Raw genomic sequence first — 19,804 nt, 5'->3', positions numbered from 1 at the left:
CAGCTATTCCTGATTAGGCTTTTGATGTGCAACTGCAAACATTACAATAAGCCTCGTAACCTCAAGTGTTTACACAACCAGCCTTTGAACAAGGGATCCTTAATCCAAAAATCAAAAAAAATGCGCGTACGCTTGGTATGCATCATATTTAAGTCATCTGTGTCCAAAGAATAAATATCTTTTGAAGCCGCTGGTTCAAAACACAAAGCTTGTAAAGATTTATTAAGAAAATAATTCAGAATCAGTTTTATTTACAAGATTTAGTAACAGAGGAAAATTACTGGGAAGTTAAACAACGTCATTTTTTTACACAAAAAACGTCCAAACGTCAACAGCAGACATGGGCACTTTTGCCCGTGTGGGCTTTTTTGCCCGTACGGCCAAGCGAGCCCATTTCGCGGGCTAGATCAGGGGAAAATCATGGGCAAACGGGAAGGGGGCGACAAATCTTACTAATACACGTATAGCAATGAGAGCCACTGCACACGCATTCTGGAGTAAAAAGGCTCACTCTCCCAAACGTACGCCACATACACTCCTCGTCATTTGAATAGCTAAACTTTTTAATTTTTAGTATTTACACTTTTAATTTTGTTACTTAATATTCATTACATCCGATTTTAAAACTTTATACAGAGTTAAAAAAATGTCAAAGGGGTACAATAAAGTGCAAGTTTCAAGTGTCTGTAAAATAGCGGTGATTTTTGACAATTTTTTTGGTGATAGTGCTGCGCACTTTCTCTCATACAAAGTATGCTCGACAAAACTTTTATATGGAATAAAATGCGCAGCACTGTCAATAAAAAATAAATGAATTTGAAAAATCGGGGCTCCCCCCGTCACCGTCAAAACCCCAGCGCGCCTTTATTCGTATATTCGTAGTGACGATATTTTTACAAAAAAATTATATTAAATAAACAAACGGAAAACTGTAAATACTAAGAATTGAAAGGATGTGCAATTCAAATGACGAGGAGTGTATATGAGCAGATGTGATCACTACCCCAAGTAAACGCGAGCTGAAAGCGTGATTGTGTTAGTGTGCCAATTAAGCTCGGAACACTTTGACAACAGAAAGCGACAAGCAGCATCTGTCAAATTTTAAATACACACGTTCTTACGGACACAATTATTTTGACGACAGCACGACATCTTGGCTGCAGGACTGCAATTGTCGACGTCAATAAAATAAAATCTATTTATAATTTTGCCGGCGACAATGAGTAGATGTAGTGCTGCAAAATTAAATTGTCGCGAAATTAATCACATATTCTTGATTGTTCATGTTTTTCTTATTTACTTAAATAAAAATACACAATTTGTGAAATAAATATACCAAAATGTAAAACTTTAAAATCAGCGGTTTGCTATGTCGCTGAGGTCTTCAAAATGTTTAAGAAGCTGGCTTCAAGGCGACATTTGTCGACAAAATGGTGTCGCTGTCGTTACGTCGTGAAGTTGCAGTCGTCAAAGTGTTCCGAACTTGACGTTTGAATGAATTTGCGTTCGCTTTGTTACGCTCTCGCATGTATTTGCATGTGATGCTTACGCTCTTTAAGCAGGCGCTCACTCTCTGTCCATGCTTGTATATGAGCAAATTTGACATCGACATAACTGTTGCCAACTTTGTGCCTTTCGCAAGAAATTAAGTGCGTTTAGGGAATTGAAAGGCGAAAATTGTTTAGTTTAGCGCTTGTTTTGTTCTTTGGTGCCCTTTTCAAGGAAATTTTATAATAAAAACGTGTTTTTATGGTGACATTGTATTTGACTTACACATATGTTAGTGTTTGGCCGAACTTCTCCTCTGGATAATATGCTCCAAGATAATCCAAACGCAATATTTCCACACAGTCTCTATCACGGAATCCATAGAATATTCTGATAATTAGCTGGGTGTGCGCATTTGTACAAAAGTAAGCAATTGCATGAAAATAAAGCCCCTAGAAAAACCAAGTTTTGGAAATTGTTTTACGAATAAAAAAACATTTTGCAAATTAAATTTATTAAATTGATTGACTGCGCATATTTACAAGTTTCATTGTGTGATTACCTAAAATATTTGAACATACAGCTTTATATGCGAAAATACCATTAAACACAGCAACACAAAATTGGCGTTTTTTTTGGGGGGGCGGGGGGAAATTGCGCTATTTTCAGTATTTTGGTGCTTTTTTAAATAAAAAACTTGGCGATCAGGGCTGCCAACTTGGCTCAAACCGTGCCATTTTTGGCACTATTTTACATGGAATGGCACTGAATTTTTCAATTTTGCACAAAGTGCCAAAATGGCACTTTTGAAAAAAAGCCAGATTTAAATATATTTTTGTGAAATCCTTTGCGTTTACTTCTTTTTCTCAACTAAAATTTTCTAATTTCTATAGTGTATACAACTGGTTTATCTTACTTTGACATTGGGCTTTTGTTTTAATTTGTCTAATTTTAATGCTAATGGGAAGAACTAAAGAGAATGCCAACATTTTTGGCACTTTTAATTTTCTATTTGGCACGTTTTAGCACTTTTTTATCCTCAATATGGCACTTCATAGCTATGTATGTTTGGCAGCCCTGTTGGTAAATTTGATCACTAGCTGACCTTCACCGAGCGCTCTTTCCTGGGTTCGGACTATAAAAATGGAAGTAAATATCAAGTATTCGTACTAGATGTGCATGTCTTATCTTAATAAAAAACATTTCATTTCTCCTCGTATCCTTGTACAAATAAGGAGCTAAAGCGGCCTTATAAGGGTCGATATCTGTAGACTGGAAAATCGACCAGCTAGTGGCTGAGATGTCATTTACACGGGTCGATTTTGGTTGATCGACAAAAATCTACCAGAAAATCGACCCGTGTAAAGGCGCCTTAATCCAACGAGCACTTATCATTAAAGTTAAAATGCCTTGGTTAAAATTAATAAAAAGTTATTTCATTCTTTCATTACCGGGACGATTGTTACATTGGTGGGCACGACGCAATTACAGAACCTTAGACAGAGCAATATTTTTCGATCGGGTTCAAATCGGGCGATTGTGAGGGCCTATTCACGAATTCAAGTTGCAAAGTTGCTGTAGCTCACCAATGTAACAATCGTGTCGATAAAAAGGTAAAATATAACTTTTAGTTTTCGATTAAAAACCCCACCTCCTTTCTATTTGAAGAGTAAATTTGTTGATGCAACAAAACGGAGCAGATTTTCAGTTGAGCGAAGTAGAGGACTGGGTTTCAAATTTTTTCGACAAAACGGATCAAATCTACTCCTATCGGAGCGAAGTCCGAACGATGGCTTATTGTGTATATGAGGAAAATGTATGCTCTTTGTTTGGTACACAAAGTCAGTATTACCGCAGCCGTACTGCGATGAACATGATGTCGGTGGGATACATGATTCAATAATACAAGGTTAGATAATTATTGACAGCTGCGGTTTGACACTCCCTTACAAAAGGTTGCATTTACGAAGGCAGAGAAAGGGCAAGAATGCAATCCCTTGTTTCGAAAATGGTAGTAGAAAAGTACGCAAAGTAGGCAATTAGTAGTGAAAGTCCTTTCGTAAATTCTAATGTATTTGCAGGAAATCTGGCATTTTAAACGAAATGTTGAACGTAATATTGATATATCTATGTGAATTACGTAATTTATATGCTATTTAGCCGTATAAAAACTGCAAAATGACTCAAAATTAAAATAAGACTACTATGAGATTGATGTAAACATCCAATGCTTAGGTTTTCATCAGTTAAATATGCTTCATATGCATATACAAATAAACATATTGCACAAAAGCTTATACTTTTATTTCACCCAAAGCTACACTGTTTCCATGTAAATTTGCAAAGAAGCAACACGGTGCCACTGCTAAGGGAGCGGTGCGAGAGAGACAACTGTCAGTTTATCGAACCTTGTATTATTGAATCATGGGTGGGATATAAATAATTTTTTCGCAACTTTTCATACCCTTCCTCCCGTAAATTGAAAAACAATCCCAGCCCGCGCTTGCACTTTCGCTACTGCGCGGGCAAAAAAGTGCCCATGTCTGGTCAACAGGATACAAAAAACGTCCAAATGACGTTAAAAACGTCAACCTGGCAACGCTGCTCATAAGCCAAACACTTGTGATTACTTGCTCAACACAAGATCTCTAGCTTATAAGCCGGCGCTCTCTTCTTCATAACAATAAGTGAACGCCCTTCACACTTGCTTACTCTCCGTGAATATTTCGCTTGCTTCACACTTAGTTTCTCGCAAGCAGCTCAACGTTGTGCTTTATTCATTCAGTGCGGGACTCTGGTTCGGTCCCCACTCCGTGCGAATCCAAACATTTTTTTTTTTTATTTTATTTTATTTTTTTACATAAACATTATTTCGTTTTATTATCTTTGTTTGTTTATGGTGTTTCATATAATTATTTCGTTATTAATCAAATTTTTTGGAGTTTGGGCGTGTGTGAATCGGTAACAAAGTGTGCGGCAAGTAAATTTTTGACAACTATGAGGTGAATAAAATTTCAGTAGCTCATGGGGCTAGTGAAATTTTTGACAAATGCATAGAAAATTTTGACAATCGCGAAGATTGTTGCTGTGTGTAATTTTTCGTAATACAAAGGCTTAAATTGATGAAATATTAATTTCACTTCAATTTGTAATAGTTTATTCCGAATAAATCTGCGGTTATCAAACATTTACTGCTGTCAAAAAAGATTTCATTTCACACAGCAGATTGGTAAAACTGTCTCACCATAGTAAAAATATTATTCAACAACTTTCCCCATAGAACTGTGTTGGATAGATCCCCCCCTTCGTCAGTGAAAGGAAACTTTATTTTTGAATTAATAACACTATACTATTTTACCTTTCCGATTTATAATTTTTTTATTTCAGACTGATGACAAATTATCTTTTAATGAATACATAAAATTATCGATTGGTGTATTATGTATTTGAATATTTGCGAAATACACTAGGCCATTTAGCTTAGTTCCCCACAGTGTTGGGAAATAAAATTGTTCCTTCAGTACGAAATAAATAAATAAAAAATCTATACAAAAACTGTACTTTTCGACTGTAAATTGTATCGACTTTTTAATTTGCTCATATGCATGCATGCATACATAGATTCACTTCTAGACTAATGATTTGATGGTATTCACGGGAAAGTTTATGTAGGTACATTTACATATTTTACACTTTTAACATAAATGTCAAGGCAGCTATTTTAAGATACACCTCTTAGCAAACAAATTTTTTTAAGTTATTATGAATGGATAAAAGAGACACCTTCTTTGAATTCAGTACTAAAACTTGACATTTCAAGTGTTTATCAAAACTTTATACATGTTAACTAGATTGGCCCTTTATATTAAAGTTACATAATTTTAATTATTTTTTTATAAAAATGCAGTTTACACTTTAACAAAACCCGTATAAATCCAAAGTTTAATCTTTACGCCACATTAAAAAAATCAACAAACTTTCGTAAAGCTTTTTAATTAGATTTCCTAGAAATACATATTTTGAGTATGCAGTTTGGTAGGCCGATCAATTCAAATAAAGCGCAAGTTTGAAATACATTCTCATTTTCGTTGTTGGTGTTTCCGACAGGGTAGGAGAGTGATGTAATGTGGAACGATTTTTCGTCATCCCTTGTCAAATTTGGCACTACGCCGAAACCGGTATGTCTCCAAACCAAATTTAAAATACATAGCTGCGACTTATCGTTGATTTTTAATATTTTTTTTTGATGAAGTCGTTGCTCATTTTCTTCATTAAAAAAATCGTCGAACATACTTAGATAATATGGAGGAAAAATACCGACATCGGCAAAAATATGCCATACATCAACTGTAAATTACAGCTACTTTAAATTTGCACTTTATTAGACTAAAATTGAATGAGCTAAAAAACTGCAAAATATGAAAAGATAAAATTGAAATAGAAAGCTCGAAATTTTTACGAAAGTTTGTCGATTTTTATTAATGTTGTTCAAAGATTAAACTTATTTGCATTTAGTGTGTGTTAAGGAATAAATTATATTTTTATAAACAAATAATTCAAATTAAAATATAATAAAACAAGTAAGAAAGTCTAAGTTCGGGCGGAGCTGAACATTAAATACCCGGCGCAAGTATTAATAATAATAATAGATTGGCGCTTACACAAATGTTAGTGTTTGGCCGAGCTTCTCCTCCGATTTGTGACGTGCGCCTTGATGTTGTCACACAAAGCGGAGGGACCTACAGTTTTACGCCGACTCCGAACGGCGATTGTATTTTTATGAGAAGCTGTTTTTCATGGCAGAAATACACTCGGTGGTTTGCCATTGCCTGCCGAGGGACGACCGCTGTTAAGAAAAAACCTTTTTTCTATATTTTTGCGATGTTGCTTTGACCAGGGTTTGAACCCAGGCACTGCTTACCACTACACCACAGCGGCCGACAAGTAGTAAAGTATTAAATATATGTTTTTTCACCTTTGCGAAAGCTGCCGCTAGATGGTAAGCCGGGGTGTATCAATTTTGAGTAAATTAGCGTCCTTAAATTTCAAAATATTGCAGTTTCAAACATTTCTGAAATTTACCGTTATATGAAAAGCGGCCGTAATTTTAGTCCGATTTCAATAATTTTCAACGTTTTGCTTTTATGTGGCAAGCACAATAAAAATACCGAGTTTGGTACAAATTGGTAGGACGGTTACCGATATACATATATGTGATCATAAGTGGGCGGTGCCACGCCCATTTTCCAAAATTTTATCATAAACGTATATCTTGGAAAAGAATTGTTGCAAGCATCAATTTTACATAAATTAGCTTTAATATTTACTGATTTATCGAAGATTTTGTATTTCTTTAAATTACCGTTATATAGGATGTGGGCGTGGTTATCGTCCGATTTTAAAAATTCTCGGCCACTTGATATTGGTGCAGCGGTTACCAAGTTATACACATGTAACCATAAATGGGCGTGGCTATGCCCATTTTCCAAAAATTTTTAATATTCTTATTTTTCGTTTAAAAATTGTTGTAAATATCAATTTTGAGTGAATAATCTTCAGTAGTTACTAAAATATCGCAGTTTTCGTATTTCCGAAAATTACCGTTATATGGGATGTGGGCGTGGTTATTGTCCGATTTCGCCCATTTTCAATACCAGCCTACCTTGGACTAAGATAAACCTACATACCCAATTTCGTTAAGATATCTCAATTTTTGCTCGAGTTATCGTGTACACGGGCGGACGGATAGACGGACAGACGGACGGACAGACAGACATGGCTTAATCGATTCCTCTATTCGTTCTGAGCATTTATGTATACATTTGTCTATATCTATCCCGATTCGTTTTGGGTGTTACAAACAACCGTTATGAGAACAAAATTAATATATGTACCCTTGTGCACAAGTGCGCTCGGGTATAATAAATAGTCAAATCTAGTCAATATGTGAGTGTCGTAAAGTTATGATATTTAAGAACATCTCTTTCTTAATTAACGATGACACTGTTTCTATGTGAAGCTGATTTCGACATTTTGTTTTAATAAAATTTAGTATCGAAAATATTCTTTCAAAACTTGCCTAGGAATGTGATATAATGGTTCGTTCAAAACCTTTTTTCAAAACTTATAAAGGAAAAACGAGAAATGTAGCAGCTGGCGGTCCACCGTAACCAGTAAGGCTTTGAAAGGGGTCTACGGGGGAAAAAGTTTGGGAACCTCTGCTATAAATGGTACTTTTTGCAATCTGAACCTGCACAAAATAAATACACTCCCGAATTCACATGTATTTCTTGCGTTAGTGCGAAGAATTTTTGGTGGACAAAAAAACGATTTTGGTTACCATTCTGTTTACCAATGATTTGGAAAAATCCCGGAAAACACGAAGCGGAAAATTGTTATTCATGCACCAACAATACATTTGGTTTCAATCGAAAAAGTTAGTAAATTTAAATAAAACCATGAAATTATGTATAGTTTGCCCTCACCTTTATCGCTGAGTGTATTAAATAGGTAAAAGTTTCTGTATGTTTGGAAGGTACCACGCCTAAGTATAACCAACCTTGGAAAGTCGGCGCAGATGTCCAAATTAAAAAAAATATGGTGCAGAACTTTTTTAGTTTTTGTCCGCCGAACAAACAAAGTTAACATTTGTATATCGATGGCTGAGTGGAAGATCTACCTATCTCGGCAGCCAGTTCGAAAACGCCCTATCCCAGAAAACTTTTCAATAACGCCCTACATCAGAATTTGATTGAAAAACATCCTATCTCAGAATTTTATTGAAAACCGCCCTATCTCGAAATACCTGTAAAATGCCTATCTCAGTTTTTAAATCGGCGGCTGAGATAGGTCGATCTTCCACTCAGCCATCGATATATATGTACGTACATATACTCATAAATATTTAATTTAATAGATCGGTCTTGTGTCGTCTACAAAGGTGTACCGAGCGCTCATTTACCTGTTGCACATAGTTATGCATTACAAGTTCCCAATCATCCATCCGAACTCGAAACTGTCTATGATTGCAAAGAGTCTATGGCAACGCCATTACCACTTGATGATGGATCTGATTGCATTCCGATTGAAAACAATTTACCGTCTTTCATATGCCAAGAACACCTAAACCGCATGGTGTGTAAATTAAATCTCTTCCATAACAACGCAATGATTTTGGCATCAGAACTGAAAAGCGTGAATGTTTTAGCACCAGGAGTAAAAGTAATGGCCTACAAACATAGACAAGATCCGTTTATGCAATATTTCAAGTTATCGGAAGATGGCACTCAGGCTTATGGCATTGGTGTTGCAGGTTTGATGAATGAAATGGGAATTACTGACTATAAACCCGAACAATGGCGTCTCTTTACTTACGCATCAAAGCGAAGTTTGAAAGCAGTCTTGCTCTATCGCGATAGTAGCAAGAAACCCGTTCCTATCTTGTATGCGGTTGGAATAAAGGAATCATACGAAACAATGCAATTAATCTTAGATTGCATCAAGTACAAAGAGCACAGGTGGCGCGTGAACTGAGATTTTAAAGTTCTCTCACTACTATCTGGCATGCAAACGGGCTACGATTGGTCAATTCAATATATGTAGTTCACGAGCCCATGATAGCGCTTAATAAAATCATGGTTCCTGATTTACATATCAAACTTGGTGTTGTTAAGAACTACATCAAACAGTTGGTTAGAGTCAACGAAACTACATTCCTATATTTGAAAAATAATGCCTTTCCAAAACTTTCCATTGAAAAAATCCGTGAAGGTAGTTTTTTGATTGTATATGAGTGAAAATCTCTTAAGTGGTTGTAAACCGAATAAAGTGATTTCTGCGAAAATATCTTGACCGTCCAATTTTGGGTGGCCCATTTGAGAGATTTTCGCACATATAATTTATTATATCTCTCTCTTGCTTTAAGAACCCTATAATTTTTATTTCAGGTGTGCTTAATGGGCCGTACATCAGAAGATTAATGAAGGATCAAGGCTTCTTGGAAATTCTTGATGGCACAGCAGCCGTTGCATTGGATGCAGTTCGGGCTTTAATTAAACACGTTCTGTGTAAAAATCGTTCACCAGGATATGCCATTTTTATTGCGAACTTGATGGAATCTTTTGACAACTTTGATGTGCACATGTCGCTTAATATCTACATGCTACACAGTCACTTTGACTTTTACGAGCAACTGATTTCAACAGAAACCGACGATTTAGGGGAGAGATTTCACCAATCTATTATGTGTTTTGAGGACCGATTCGCTGGAAAACGATTGACTTAAAAAAATCATTCGAGCAAAAGAAACTAGCAAAATATGCCAAAACGGGATTGAAGAGAACCCAAATTTAGGTCCAAATAATATATAAACTAATATTATAAAAAAATATTACGAAATTAAATATGAGTTGTAACCCAAAACCACATATCTGAAATAGGTAAGGTAATATCAAAATACAGTCACGTGCGAAATTTCAGTAAAATAACCTTAAAACTGAGGTAGTTATTAACAAAAAACCTAAAATTTAAGCAGATTTTTAAGCACCGTTATATCGAAAACTAGAGCCAATCTGGAAAAACGGAGGACGCCAGTGAATTTAGAAGATCCCAGTTAAGTAAGATCAGTTATCAAAACCTTTGCCCAGAATAAAATTCAAAACCTGAGCACAGTGTTTTAAACGACGAAAAATTCACTTTCAGAACTCTAAGACTTTCCCCCTAAATATCTCAAAATTTTGATGTGATACGGATTTCCTGAAAACACCATCATAATCTAGAGGCCAAAATTAAATTTACGTGTTTGGCGGTTTAGCTGTGATATTTCAAAACCTAAAAATTTACCTACAGTGTTATTGGCAAATCAATGGCTGCTTAATAAAAATGTGTAATATATTAAAGCGTACTTAATCAAAAGTTTTTTATTGTATATTCAGTAATTCATTTTATTTTTTTCTTCCAAAGTAGTGGTTTTGATCTATAATTGGACTAGTATTTTTCTGTCTATTTTGAACTAGTATGAGACAGGTATATTTCTGACCGAAATCTGACAATTGCCATCTCGTAGGACATCCCCATGTTAAAAATACCAGTTGATTGCATGGAAAAAAGATAGTTGGCTGACTGAATTGGGCATGTGGTTCATACTAGTTGCGAGGTAGTTTACAACTAGTCCATTTGACCACAGGGGTCGATTAGTAAATGGAATATGTAAAATGTAATTGTTTTTGGGACCTAAAAATGTTGCATAACAAGCCAATAATTCAATTACTCGTTTTCTTTTGCTTTGTTAACTCCGTTAAATTAACTGATTTTATGAATGAATACATTTATTTGTAATTTTTTATGGAATTGGCATAGGCATAAGCATCGGCCAATTCTTTCCCCATAAGCCGATCAATCGGCATCGGCATCGGTATCTGAAAAAAAATATTGGAATCGGTCGGACTCAAGGCACATTAAGCAGGTAGTATCAGTAGAGCAAAAACAACATTTGCGTGTATTTTGTTGTTGCTTCTGGTATCGAAAGTGTCAAAAACTGTTCTGAATTTTTTCTTCTAAATCAAAGCGTGCCATGTGAAATACAAAAAATTATAAAAAATAAAAAATTGAAATTGGAAAAAATAAAAATTGATGCAACTTTCTTTCCTAGTAAATTTGTTTGCTTCTCGAAGCATTGATCCATCCTTTACAAGGGCCAGTAATCAGCGGTTGTGCTGCTGAGTTGGGCGAACGTTCCAAAAGCAGCTATTCAATCGCTTGTTTTGTATGGAAAAAGGTTTCACATGCAAATGGATTTTAACAATTCAGAATTTTTGTGAGAAAAAATTAAATATATTTGACATTTTCGAGACCAAATAATTTGAAAATAAATCAAATCAGCTGCTCTACTGATACTACCTGTTCAATGTACCTTGGTCGGACTCTAAATAGAAAAATATCAATATTATGTAAAATGTAAATATTTAAAGAGTTCTAAATTTTTTACAACGAGATGTCTAAATTTTTTTCTTGCCAAACATTTTGCATTCTGAAAGGTATTGTACTGGGACCGGGAAATATTTAGCTCTTAAATCCGGGACCGTTCCGCCGAAAACGGGACGGTTGGCAACCGTGATTGGAATCCGCAATCAAATTTAAATTTTTGCTAAAATACTTTTTGAAACACGCCCATATTTTTGAAATTTTATTTTTTTATAGTGAATTAAACAAAGACTAGAGTGCCAGTTACTGTCGAAATTCGACAGTTTTTCTAGTTTTAGAAGCCTTGGAGAGGTTTTCTAACTTAACACGTAGCAAAACTTATACGGTACAAATTAACTAACCGGAAAATCTTCTGCTAAAACGTAACTAAACTTTTTTTATCTGAGAAGGTCTTTGGAGGACTTTGGCAGGACTTGGAATTGACATGATACATTCAAGTTTATCGATAAACTTCAATGATTTGATATGAATCAATGTTGAAAGTCAAGAACACTAAAATTCGATAACTCAACAAAATTCGTTAAATCGACCAATTTAGATAACTGTGAAATTCGATGGCTCGATAAATTTCGGTAACTCAAAAATGTAAAAACTTTGGATACCTTTATAAATTTTTGCTTTTGACATCTCCATATTTTTCGAAAACTATCTAAACATTTTGATAACTCGTTACACTCTGTTAAGATGATTAAATTCGATAAGCAGTGATAAATCGATAAGCTTATATAACTTTCGATAAACCGATATATTTTGAAAGTTCCATAAACTTCGCTTCGTTGAACCAACCAATTTCAGTAGATCAATAATTATCGATAACTCTGTAAGTTGAAAGAACTCCATTCATTACGACACCTCGATACATTTCGTTAAGTCTATAAATAATGATAATTCAATAAATATCGATAACTTGATACATTTCTTTAACTTGACAAATTTCGTTAATCCCACACGTTTTTATAGCTCGATAACTAACCGTAAATTTGGACAACTAAGTTTCTGTGTCTATAAATTTCGACAACTAAGTAAACATTGATCAGTTTGAATAATTAGATACGTTGCGATAACTTAATAAGTATGGATAAATTTCGATAATTATAAACTTCGATTGTTCGATAAATTTCAGTAACCTTTATGGCTGATTTTATTTCGATTCCTATCGGAAAATTTAAACTCTATTAACCTAATTCTGTTGTATTTCTCATTGTCTCCATTTTCGCCTTTATCTCTATTTTCGTCTTTATCTTCACTTTTGCCTTCTTTTTTTTACTTCATCGTTATCATTTATTTCTTCATCTTCATATTTATCTTTATTTCAAAGCTTAATTTGAAAGCTGTAGTGAAACAATAGGCGAAACATGTCAAATTGAACATATTGCAGCAACATCTATACACATTTCGAAAATGTTTAAACGACGGGTTTGGCCGTAATTTTCAACCAATTGTTAAACCATAAAAACTCTGCTAGGTTAAATCGCCAAACGAACGGAGACAAAATTTATGTTAGCGTATTAATATATAAATTACGATAGTTCCTTTTTGGTTGTTGTTGTTTCCGACAGGGTGGGTGTATGATGTATTTTGGAACGAATTTCCGTCATCCCTTATCAAATTTGGTTTGGAGATAAACCGGTTTCGGCGTTGTGCTATCTTCAGTGTCATTTTTCGTTTCGTTTCTTTGGGAGAACGAAAAATGACACTGAAGATGGCACAACGCCGAAACACAAGGGACGGAAATTCGTTCCAAAATACATCAGATTACGATAGTCTTAAATTCCTAATTTACTGGTCTTAACTATGCAAATCAACTTCAAAAAGTTCAACTGTTAATAGCTAAGTTAGCTTTAGGACAATCATGACCATCTTATATACATAAAGGAATGTTAAGTATGAGCAGAACCCGAGATATAACGATTTGAAGAAGTACATGAATAGTCAGAATCACGAAAAGATCCAAATTTTGACAGATTATATCTACGAAGAAAGAAAAATAATAAAAGTTCCTCCAATACGTGGCATCTTAAATATTTCATGTATAGAACTCATAAAAAATTTGAAGCGAATCGGAGACATGAAATATTTTGTTTTTTGAAATCCTTCCGATTTAAAAAAGAATGGCCCATATTCTTTCTTTAGCACTCACACCATGAAATTTTCATTTCTGAAATTGTAAAGTAGGTAGATGCTTCTTAGGCGTTTACGTTTTGGTGTCCTTTCAGAGAAAAATGCGCTCAAAATTATTGCATTAGGGCGTTTGACCGCACTTATTATATTGGACGAAATTGTTTAGCTAGAGATAATAAAATAATTTTTTAATCTCATTTCTTACAGATACTATAATGGTAAATCGCGGACTGTGTGCTTCATGTTATGGCCAGATGGTCGTTATCCAACCTCGATAGCGGATTATGCGTACGTATTAAGCTAGCCACAAACGTTAAACATGTGCACGAACACTCGTGTAAGTATGCTCGGTGAGCGATTCATACATATGTGTGTATTAGGGATGCCAAAATATCAGGAAAATTAGGATCCCGGGATTTCGGGATATTTTTTAAGTAAACCCGGTCAAATTGGGGCATAAGTTTTATGAATATGAGTAAAAATTCAATATCTGAAAGCATTTAAACATACCATTAAATAAAACTATTTAAAATTTACGAGAAACTGATTGTAAAACTCATATATCGCTAGCTTAGAGTGAAAAGTTGCTAACTTCACTTTTAATGAAAAATCATATATAGGAGGCTAGATACATTAAAATTGCATCGTTTCGAAAAGGGTAAAGGTCCTTGTTTTATGTGTTCTCGTTTATATTAAATGAAAGGATAATTTGCTAAGGCCAAAAAAAGCTCCGAAAATTCGATAAGGCCAAAAAAGTTCGAAATCTTTTAATAAGTATCGATTCGTATGGAGTTTTGCTTTGCTTTAAACAGGCAAAATGTTGTATTCCAAGTTTTGCGAAATACGTGAAGAAAATGGCTATACGAAGTTTTTTCCTCTCCTGCACAATGTTTAAATTGGGACTTAGCAACTTAAAAAACCATGTGATTGAGGAACGCATACATCACAAATAATAATGTAAATACCAGGTACTATATAAAGTGACGATTAATAAAAAAACATAAAACAAAAATATACAAAAACAGTTTCTCTAAACATGTTTATTCTACTCTATAAAGAAATTGCAAATGGAGAATTTTTTGCCATTTTTTTCGCAATTTACTAGAAATTTTGAGGGTGTACGAGTCAAACGGATCTCAGAATCGGATTCAGCGGGTCGACTTACATGTTGGTAGTTGGGTCTGGTTGAAAACAAACACACCTTTTTTTGCTGTTGTTGTTATTATATTGCACTTAAAATGTTTTCGTAAAAGCAGCAAAGCATTCAATGCGGAGTCTTCTAAGCTTGACCTTCAGTTCTTACATACAAAACCTACTGATGAAAAACATATTTCGGCATCAACACTTTTAGGCTGAACTGTCAAAAGGTAGACATAATCCATTTGAAGATAATGACCCCTATCCCCTCCATTACAAAATATTTGAACATCTTTTTCCAGCACGTCGGTCAAATTATAAGTTTTTCGATTTGAGGAAGTTTTTAGTAGATTGATCTAAAAAATTATCTAACTTTCCTAAAAAAACTCTCTGTTTCGTTTACAATAGCGACGCTATGAGTAAATTCATTGAAATCTTCTTCAAAAAAGGCTCAGACTGCAATTTAAAAGTACAGTTTCAAGCTTTTTGTTAATTGCAGTCAAAACGGCATTTTACAAAATCATACTTCAACAAGTTGTTACTATCAATTCGATATTTCAAAATTTTCGGGATCCCGGGATTAATGCAAGCAAATCGCGGGATTTCCGGGACGTCAAAAACACCGGAATCCCGGGATTGGCATCCCTAGTGTGTATGTATGTGTATTTTTTTGTATGTACCTTAGACCCCCTGCAGAAAAATATTATCACTTAACAAAAAATAACCTACTTGGAGGTAGCTTTTTTTGCGGGATTTCTCTAAAATATATAACTTGTAGTTAGCTACAAAAAGCTAACTTGAAACAAGTGGACAAGTAATGCAGGTGTAAAGCTCGAGATAGTTTTCTTTAATCGCGTTTCTATTTAGATATCCTGCACTTAGCAAATACTTTTTCGAATTGAGGACAAATAAAAGGAAGATAGAAATTTCGTATTATCATTTTGAGGTTATGTCTGACAGAGTTCGAATATGGGACCACCTACAGCAGAATATGTAAACAAATATGAAATATGATAAAATAAATAAATAAAAAACAAAACAAAAAATAAATAAAAATATTTTGTTTTTCCTATTGATATTTTATGCCCAAAAGTGGTTACATAGTTGCAAGTTAGTGACATCAAATGGAAATGACTATTTCGCGGCCATTGCCATAGAAATATAGTTAGCTTTCGTCAAAGAAAATATACAGATAATAAGTGACTTATAGCTCCTTCCTAATCAACTTAGAGTTAGCTTATATTTAGTGATATACATTTTCCGCAGGGCCAGCATCGAGTAGTCTCCAGCCGCAGTGTTGTCAGGTCACTGAAGTGAGAAATCGTCAGTTTGGCTCTCAAAAATAGCTATTTGCATGTAAAAATCGTCAACATATAAAAAATTTAAACAAACAGAACCAGGAAGCTCTTTTGGTTCTTTTCTGATCGATATACGTAAAAATAAAAGGTTAAACGTTTTGTCGAAACTCTTGGCAGCAAGTGCTACTTTGGACTAAGTAGCACATTCCGGAGGAAAGTCCTCTCTCGACGTACAAAACCCGCACTCTATAAGTCACTCATCATGCCCGAGCTGTTATATGGCGCAGAAGCTTAGACAATGACAACATTCGATCAGGCAGCTCTTGGAGTATTCGAGAAAATGATCTTACGGAAGATTTACAGGCTTCTACGCGTGGGCGATGGGGATTACCCTAGACGATGGAACGATGAGTTGTATGAGATTAATAACGAAATATACATAGTGCAGCGAATGAAAATACAGCGGCTCCGCTGGCTTTGACATTTCGTTCCAATAGGAACCGAAGTTCCAGAATTCAACTTGCAATCCGCTGGTGGGAGCAGAGGAATAGGGAGCGCCCACTGCAATGGAGAGATCAAGTTGGCACAGAGAGATATAACTGGCGTTCTTTGTCGAGCTCGTCCAAAATGGCTTAGGCGGTTACAAAGCCAAAGTAGAAGAAGAATATGCATATGATAAATGACGGAGTTGGATACACCAGGAGGAACTAGGAAAATATTCCTTATCAGATTGATCCTGGAAACGGTTCGATCAAAATGTTACATAACCTTAGCTATCGCTTGGTCTGGAATTGCTGCGACACTGTTACCAGGTGGAAGCACTGCTGATTCAGCTCTTAAGCTGCCATTGAACATTTAAATCATCGAAACTCCCACGTGCAATATTTCCAGAACATCCGGTACGTAAAAAATCGCATGAGGTTCTTGATCGATTGTTGCGAGATTTGCGCGGAAACGTTCAACCATTCGGGAATGCATTAATATTGTTCGCAGGAGATTTTACGAAAACATTGTCTGTAATTTCTCGATTAACACTAGCGGGAGGGATAAATGCTTGCCTGAAATAGTCAACAGTGTGGCAAGACGAACATACATACACTGCAGCCGAGATATTATCGCGATAATTACGGACATTGGGAACGGAAAGCTACCAGTCAATGAGAGATTAAGACGAATTTTATTGCCAGATAATTTTTCTGACTTAGAAGTACGAAAGGAGAACTGATCGAAAGAATGTCTCTTAATTAAGAAAATGTATTATAGGAATCACGATTGGCTCAGTGAACGAGATATTCATTCTGCGAAGAATAAGGATGTCTACCAACTAAATAATAGTGGTATTGACAACAGTTGGTGCTTGAGCTAATCTGCTCATTTACCAGACTGCCACGCCCCTTGCTCACTTTGGTGAATACCACTAATGTTCAATAATAATAATATTCAATCCAGCATTCAAAGTGAGGAAATAACATTTACGTCGATAAACACCGTTGTGGCAACGGATGAAGCAGTTAATTATCCAACGGAATTTGTGAACTCGATTGATTTTCTAGCGATGATCCCACATACTGAAATTGAAAAAAAGGTGTGCCAATGATCATGGGTCGGAATATTAATCAGCCAAAGCTCTGCAACGGCACGCGACTCGCAGATAAGAAATTGATGAAGAACATAGTGTAAGCAAAGATTTTAGCGTAGCCCTTTAAAGGTGAAGAATTCCCATGATTCCGAACGATACACCATTTCAATTTATAAGATTGCAATTCCCGTGTCGGCAAACCAGATATCCTTCAAATCCATGCAGAGAATGGAAAACCCACAAATATTATGCACAGAAGTACTAAATAAATCTTATATGAAAGGTATGCTTTGTTTCGTTAATCATTTATCATCCATGTAACTGGAATATGCCACAGCAAAGCGTGGCAGGGTACAGCTTAGGGATGCGCGATACCGATACGATATTCAATATATCAATATCGTTGTTTAACCTATCGGTTAATTTATATCGACATCAGGTGTTGCGATACGATATCGATACACTATTTTGTTTCGATATTTGAAATATCGGAAAATATTCTCCACTTTCTCTAGGCTTCTGAACTGAAAATAAAGTTGAGTACATATGTGTAAATGTGTTCGTTCTCGCAAAACAGCTTTTGGCATAGTAACCATGAATAATAAAATTCATAAAAATATCAAAATTGCTTACATCAGTTTGCAATTCTCAATAAATAAATGCTCGTAAATTTATTTCTTCAAGAAAACCTACAGCAAAGGCAAAATACTTCTTGCATAAAAATAATATTAGCCAACCAAGACAAACCAGAGCTGATGTATGCCAATTTAGGCTTTAGCAGATTCAATTGATCATGAAATTTTGTGTACCGAACAAAAACTTAAAAATTCTGTTTTTGAGGTCATCTGCAAACCCCATTGAACGGTACTATTTGTACTTCACATTTAGAAATACATATGAACGTATTAAAAGGTGTGTCTCTTTGAAAGTACTAGACATGCTTGTGAGGAGGGGTAAATCAAAGTTGCATAACTCTGGTTACTATTTTTTTAAACTCATTTGAGGCATTCACAATGGTGTCGTAAGTGTAGTATTTTTGTATTTCGTAAACTTTAAAAGCTTAAACAAATGTTTAGAGGACTTGAAACGGCAACCAACTATTTTTAACACTGCAACAATTCATAATATAACTTTGATGGTACTTTGCGAACCCCCTTAATATATATTTTTAGGCGTTTAAAGTTTGCGACATACAACAATACGACACTTACGACACCGTTGTGAAAACCCCAATTAAAGTGCATCTTATCCGAAGTAACTTCGTTATTTGAATTTATGCTTATTCGCCTTTTAATTACAAATATACGTGGTGCGCAAAAAAAATCTTTATTAGTCATTTCGTTTTCGAGATTTCCGATATTCAATATATCGATATTATTTTAGTAGATATATCGGTATCGGATATTGTGAATTTAGAATATCGCGATACCGATATACCAAATTTTCATTGACGATACGCATCCCTAGTACAGCTAGTTTTTTTTATGAATGTCTAGCCCATTATACATATAACACCGCGCGATAGTAAATTCTAAACACAAATATCAATATATTCGCGAAACCAGAGGCCAAATATAGTAAAATTGCGTTTTTAGTTTTTCACTCTGACCTCAGTAATTCAAAAATAAATTTAGAGAAATGTCCTCACTGAAGGAGGATGGGTATCAAATTAAAGAGGAAATCCTGTAGAATTTAAACAGATTCAAGTTTTTGATGCAGAAGGACTGGTTCAAAATGTCCTTTTAAAATTTTATCCTTGAAATATTGTAATATTTGTTTTTGAAAAAATTATATGTCAAGGACTTATATAAACTCGATAACATCCTCGAATTTCGTCCTTCTAACTTTATTAGCTTAAAAAATTACCTTTTCCTCCTTGTGAATCCATAATATTTTAACTTTTTTAAATTCTAAAGAAATTTCCTCTTGCATTTGGTACCCATATTTTTATTCTACATTGCATTTGAATTTTTTAAATAATTTGTGGAATTAATCATATCTTTGAAATTACAAAGTCCTTTAGAATAAATCCTGACGTCAGAGAGAAAAAATAAAAAAGCCACTTTAAATAAAAAAAATGATTTATTTATTTTACATAAGCAATTTTTTTGAATCTGAATTTTTTATAAGCAATTTTTTTTGATTTAATTTGTTGAAAAGTGAAGAATATCTAAATCTCGGGACTAATCGCGGGATCCCG

At 34.7% G+C, this 19,804-nt stretch overlaps 1 protein-coding gene across 1 annotated transcript in view; it reads left to right on the top strand.

Annotated features, from left to right (window-relative positions):
• LOC118733129 (tachykinin-like peptides receptor 86C) overlaps nt 1-19,804 on the top strand; it is a gene marked incomplete at its 3' end in the record, with an annotated part of 215,040 nt that overhangs the window by 121,521 nt on the left and 73,715 nt on the right. Inside the window, 1 exon segment of the mRNA XM_036462373.1 lies at nt 13,798-13,878. Coding sequence (XP_036318266.1) covers nt 13,798-13,878 — 81 coding nt within the window.

This window comes from Rhagoletis pomonella, unplaced genomic scaffold (genome assembly GCF_013731165.1).
Source record: "Rhagoletis pomonella isolate Grant_MI unplaced genomic scaffold, Rhpom_1.0 Rhpom_scaffold_00001, whole genome shotgun sequence".
NCBI classification, from domain to species: Eukaryota; Metazoa; Arthropoda; class Insecta; order Diptera; family Tephritidae; genus Rhagoletis; species Rhagoletis pomonella.
Note: the sequence above shows the minus strand (reverse complement) of the source record. Positions and strands in the feature narration are given on the sequence as shown.